This window comes from Pterocles gutturalis, unplaced genomic scaffold, assembly GCF_000699245.1.
Source record: "Pterocles gutturalis isolate BGI_N339 unplaced genomic scaffold, ASM69924v1 scaffold14528, whole genome shotgun sequence".
In the NCBI taxonomy this organism is placed as follows: domain Eukaryota; kingdom Metazoa; phylum Chordata; class Aves; order Pterocliformes; family Pteroclidae; genus Pterocles; species Pterocles gutturalis.
Window position 1 is genome coordinate 523 of NW_010125806.1, and position 6268 is coordinate 6790.

At 42.6% G+C, this 6268-nt stretch overlaps 1 protein-coding gene across 1 annotated transcript; it reads left to right on the top strand.

The window, feature by feature from the left end:
• Positions 1-467: 467 nt before the first annotated feature.
• LOC104465611 (liprin-beta-1-like) lies at positions 468-5272 on the top strand (the record flags this gene model as incomplete). Its single annotated transcript, XM_010078732.1, has 6 exons — positions 468-590; positions 1412-1537; positions 2791-2979; positions 3543-3722; positions 4085-4150; positions 4919-5272. Coding segments are annotated over 6 exons (771 nt in total), but the record flags the coding sequence as incomplete, so codon positions are not given.
• Between the last annotated feature and the right edge of the window lie 996 nt (positions 5273-6268).

The window sequence follows — 6268 nt, forward strand, 5'->3', positions numbered from 1 at the left end:
CTTCTTCCCTCTTTTTTTTTTTAATCATTCTAACTGTATCAAATGCCTCAATTTTCAGGGTAATTTATTGTTTTCAGTTAAACTTTTAGCTGGACGTTTGTGATATTAAAACTTCTGTCAGGATTAAATGTAAATGCCAGGTCAGTCTGATGCACTGTGTTTGGAAAGCTGTCCTGGCTCAAATCAGATCACTGAGGATGTGTCATCTCACCCTCTCCCCTCCTTGTTACCCCAGGTTTCTTGTACTAAGCTGTGTATCCTACATGAAGAGAATCACCTAGGAGCTAGTACAGAGCAACACAGTCTTTTATTTTGGGACAGACGGTTTGATGTTAATCACGTGTCTCATATTAAAATCTTACCCCTGGCCTTTTTAAGCCAAGGTCTGAAGCAGTCTCCTCCAGTCGGGTGCTGGTTCCACTAATAAACACATTTATGTTTATTAACTCCCCTTTCCTCTTTGACAGGATGACTTGCTCTCCTTGAAAGTTGTCAGCGTCCTCCACCACCTCAGCATCAAAAGAGCCATTCAAGTTTTGAGAATAAATAACTTTGAGCCCAACTGTCTGCGCAGGAGGCCGTCTGATGAGGTACTGCTTTTAAGATGAAACTTTGAAGAAGAATAATCTAGGGTTTTTCCCTGCTGTTTCGGATTATTCCTGCTCTGCCCCTCTCCTCCTTTTGCCTCCCTCCTATTTCATTTTGTTTCATTTTCGGTTTCCTTTTTCTCATGTTGTTCTTCCAAGCCTCTTGCTTTGCCATCACTACCTGGAGCACTGATTCTCTTTTTCACCTGTCATGGCCCCAGACTCATGTCCCCTTGACAAATCTCCTGTTCCTAGCCAACAGCTGATTATTTTGGCTTAGTCTCTGATGTTCTGTCTGGACCATAAATCATCTTGAATTCAGTGCACTGTTGCCATGAGTCTTGTGTAACTCTCTGGAAAATTGATGGCTGTGTCAAAATTTTCTGTGTAAAAGGAGTTTGGCCCTGTTACCAGAAGAGGCACTGCCATCAGTTTGTTTTGGAAGCAGCGTGTGCTGGATAGGGCAGTGAATGATGAAGCAACACAGAATCTTGGATTTAGGTTCAGTATGCATATCTGCAAGAAAAGCACAGCAACTCATGGAGCTTGTTAAATTTGCAGTTCTACTGGTAGAAATTGCAAGTAGTCCCTAGTGCACAGCAGGATAATCAAATGGCATAAAGCATAATAAGCCCTGCCTACTGGGCAGAACCATCTCCACGTTGGTATTGCTGCAAGATAGCAATCTAAAAAAAGGACTTTTTACTGAAGGGCAAAGTGAGCTTGTATTCATTAAGCGCAGGAGAGATTTGTTTCAGTAAAGATTGGAGGTGTAACAGCTGAGTCAGGAAGTCTCCTTAACTGCCTGTTCCTCCTGTTCACAGAATAATGTCACACCGTCTGAGGTCACCCAGTGGACCAATCATCGGGTGATGGAGTGGTTGCGCTCTGTTGATCTGGCAGAGTATGCTCCTAATCTGCGGGGAAGTGGCGTGCATGGGGGACTGATGGTAAGGTTTTAGGCTGGTTTATTCAATTTTATTTAAAAAAATATGGCTGAGAATTGCTAGAGCCAAGTTCTGACGTTCTTTGTGCTGCACAAACCTTATTCTCTTATTATACTTAACAATAAGTCACTATCAAAATTCATTGCCCTGTAGTTCAAAGGACATTAATACCTTGCGCAGAACTAGTGTGGGCACCAATGGGTTTGATTACCTGTATTCCCCCTCACAAATTTAATTTAGGTATGTTGTTCCCCGCCTCCTGTCCTACGACACTGTGCACTGCTATCACGCTGTTAAACAGACACTGTCTTCCTTCCTAGGCCTGGATATGTTTTTGTTTTGTGAGGAAGGCTTGTTACTTTTGTAAAACTTGAGATTTCAGTGTTAAAGTAGGATTGGTCTTAGTTGTTCTGGCATCACATACTCCAGGTGAGAGACTTACATTGCAGAAGTCTGTTGTGGTGATTAAGAGGTATATCCCTACTCCAAACATTTTATGTCTATTTATTTTCCATCATTCCTCTGGCTACATTTTGTAGAATTAAAGAGGGCAGTGGCTAAATATTTTGTGGTAGCTTCACACATAACATGAGTTAAGGGTGGATTTATCTGTTCCTTTCTTCTTACCTGCCAATTTGTTTCTGTTTTTAACTCAAGAGGGAAAAGTTCTCTTCCTCTTTGTTGTACATTTCCTCTAAAACACAAACAAAAACCCAAAGCAACCTTAGGAAGTGACCAGGTGTCCTGCGTTAAGCTGAGACAGAGTTAACTTTCTTCGTAATAGCTAGCAAGAGGCTGTGTTTTGGATTTGTGCTAAGAGGAAAACTGATAACAGTGATGTTTACCGCTGCTGCCAGGGTCTTTCAGCTTCTCTGCTGTCTGCAGACAGGAGAAGCTGGGAGGGAGCACAGCCCCACTCACTAGCCTAGGATTTGATCTAAGGTTTGGGATTGAGTCCAAAGAAAAATCACGGTGTATCACTCATTTGTATATTTGTGTATACTATTATTTTCAATATTATTGTAGTTTAATTATTAAATTGTTCTTATCTCAACCCACAAGTCCTTTTTTTCCCTTTACCCCTTTAATTCCCTCCCCCATCCTCAGGAGGGGGAAGGGTGAGCGAATGGGTTGTATGGGTTGGCTCCCAGCCAAGGGTAAATCCATCACACCAGAATAGGCATGCCTGTTGATTCCCTTGAGACCTCATCAGACAATACTGGCTTCAGCTGGATTCTCTGTGATTTGATTAATAGGTTTTGGAGCCTCGTTTCAATGTAGAAACCATGGCACAGTTGCTGAACATCCCACCAAACAAGACACTACTGAGACGGCACTTGGCGACTCATTTCAACCTCCTCATTGGGCAGGAGGCCCAGCAGCAGAAACGCGAAGCCATGGAGTCCCCAGACTATGTCCTCTTAACAGCAACTGCCAAAGTAAAGGTAGGTCACTTGTTCTGGGCCGGTGTGTGAGCTTCCAGGCAGACATTTACATCTCCAGCATGCTGGTTTTATCCATGACTGGAGGGCAGTTCCGTAAGGTCTGAGAAAAGGGGCAGGCTGCTAATGAAAGAAGCGTGGGAGCAGGACTCAGCAGATCTGGGTTTGACGCTTGTGTCTACCATGAACGCACCACATCTCAGTCTCTCATATGCACAGGCAAGAGGTAGCACTCGTGTGTTGTCCTTCGGTCTGTACTATAAGCTTGGAATGGAGGCTGTCTCTTACAATTTATATGCTCATGGTTTAATGCAATGGGGTTCTGATCTCATTTGGGATCCTTTAAATGGTGTTGTCTGAACAGTGGTAGACTGAACAGACACATCTTGTTCTTTTGGATGTAATTATTGTGAAATACAGCTATTCAGAAGATCTTTATTAGAAGAGCAGTGGGGTTTTGACCCTTCATCATCTGCTTACACTGAAATACCAAATGCAAGAGTAAGAGATGTGTCAATTCTTTACTGACTCTTTGACTTCTTGGCAATTTTCTCTTCACTTGTAAGCCAAAGAAACTTGCCTTCAGCAATTTTGGGAGCCTGAGGAAGAAGAAGCAAGATGATGTGGAAGAGTATGTGTGTCCTATGGAGCTGGGACGGGCACCTGGAAGTGGGTCAAAGAAGGGTTTTAAGCCTGGCTTGGATATCCGAGTATATGATGATGATGATTTGGACAGGCTGGAGCAGGTAAGCCAGTTTGAGCAGTTTGGAGTCCTTGACTGTGCTGTCAGGTTTGGTGGAAAAACCTTCCTTTTCCCAGGGAAACCTTCCCTTTGCTTTGGCCTGTGATGGTCCTGACTTCCTGCAGTCACACAGCATTACTAACAAACGTGTGTCTCAACCCAAGGTTCCAGCTGTGAACGCAGTGCCTTTAGGACCTTCTCTGGCATAACTGTCCTTTTCTCTCCCAACAGGGCACACACCTCCTTTGCTCTGACCATGTGGGGTGTAATTAAGCAGTTACATTTTTTGCTGCACTTAATTGCCACACTGTCGTGGCATAAAATGAATCTATTATTCATTCATTATTCTTTATCTGGTTTTTGCAGATGGAAGATTCAGAAGGAACAGTGAGGCAAATAGGAGCGTTTTCTGAAGGCATCAACAACTTGACAGTAAGACTTAAAAGTGGGGTCTGTGGAATAAGATCTCTGTTTCTGTAAGATGGGTATAAACCCCTTGACGGTCACGAGTGTTAAATAGGGGTGCTATGGCGAGCTAATGGGAGCTCCCATTAAACAGCAGTGCTATTTAATACAAATACACAAGGTACAAGTTTTCTTCACTATTACTGGCTCTGTCAAGCAACTGAATTTTGTGGTTTTGGAGGCAGTTGCTTTGTATGATTTCAATGTATAGCAAGACATAGTCTTTGGATGGAGTGAAGTGCCACTGGTGTCTGAACTAGGGGTCAGATGAGGTCCTCTGGGTTTTGTACAGGGACAGAGGGGAAAAGAAAAATTAGCAGTTAAGGAAGGTACCTGCCCATCCTGGCTTGGAGGTTCCCCTGGCCAGGTATGGTGCCTGTGGTCACCAGCCCTCTTTGCTGACTCTCCACCCTCCAGGGAGGGCAGAGGACGTGGCACCCAGCTGTAAGCCGGCAGGTTGCCCTTGGGTTGGCAACTGAGGGTCATGGCTGCATTTTCTTGGTGGAAGCCCAGCTGCAGCCTGCATGCCCCCAGCCATTTGGGCCAGCAGGAAGGGGACTGAACTGTGAGCTGATCCGGAACCAGCGCGGGTGAAAAATGTCCTCAGCAGAATGAAGCAGTGGCTGGCAGGGCTGATGGCAGTGTTTGCTGCTGGGCATAGGACTGGACCATCACAGGGGCTTGATTTTAGTTGTGAGGGCCTGAACTTTGACTCTTCCCTCCTTTCCTTTCTAGCACATGTTGAAGGAAGATGACATGTTTAAAGACTTTGCAACTCGCTCTCCAAGCACCAGTATAACAGATGAGGACTCCAACGTGTGACAGTAACCACCAGGCACTGACAAAGGCTCACTTTCCAATGTGCAAGAAACGTCATCATTATACATGACGGGCAGCAGATCACGTACATTGCATTGCTCCTGCTTCTCTTTGTTAGAAGTAATACTGGAGGGTGGAGAATTTAAGAAAAGAAAAAAGGAGGGTAAAAAATAAAAGGTGCCTACTCTAAAGTTGCCATAAGAAACACCCAGACACTGGTGAATGGTAATTGTTTTTACTATATTTAATGTACAAACTGGTGATACGTTTCAGAGTGTTGCATTTAAATTTACGTGGTATCACAGTGCTCCTTTTGTTTATTCAGATAATCCTTTATACTGTTTCAAAATAACAGAGGATGTTTAGGTAGAAGTGTTGCGTCTGTAGATATTGTGCATCAGCTTTCTCTAGGCTCTCAGCTGAAAATAAGACGTTACTGCTCTTTTTCAAGTGCATTTGTTCAGCACAAATACCAGTTCTGCCCTTCCTACGGTATCCAATGTAGGATTTTAGTCATCCATGCCCTGCATAAACTCCTTGGTTGCTCTTGACTGTTGCTCTTATTTTTATACTGTTTTATTAAAAAAAAAAAGGAAATAAAAAGAAAAAAGAATTATATGAAGTACATATAAAAGCAAAAATTTAAATTTTGTGAGATAGAGTGATGGAAAGTGTGAGGTGTAGGGGAAAGGGAGAGGGTTGTAAAAAGATTATCACAGTTTGCGTACCAGCTGGTTACTGGAAAAGGCAGGCTGACCTTTGGAACTCTTTGCTTTCGTGGCTTTTTACTAAGTGCACAGTTTAATGATCTTCCATTTGGGATGAAACAATTATAAAGCATGTTTCTTCTAGCAGTGACTCCTACAGAAACTGCACATTTTAAAATGTCATCTTTCTTGATCCCAGCAGCAGTAGTTATAGCATTCAAACAAGGTTATTAACCCTTCTGTGAGTTGAGAGTACTCCCTGCGTATGGAAGGGATATTTCTGTGCTGTGACTAACGTAAAGATGGTGTAGTTGCAAAAAAAAAAAAAAAGTTATATAGAGAAATGTATAGGAAATATATTATTTCATAATATTAAACCTAAGGTGGGACTCTTCCTCCAAAATTAAAATACCAAACATTGCTCATCATTTTATCTTTTAAAGCACAGCTCCTCTGCTTTTGAAAATCATCAGATTTTTAAAATCATCAGATACTTTTTAAAATCATCAGATTTTTAAAAAGACTTCCACTAGCCAGTGGAAGTATTTTGTCAGACTTT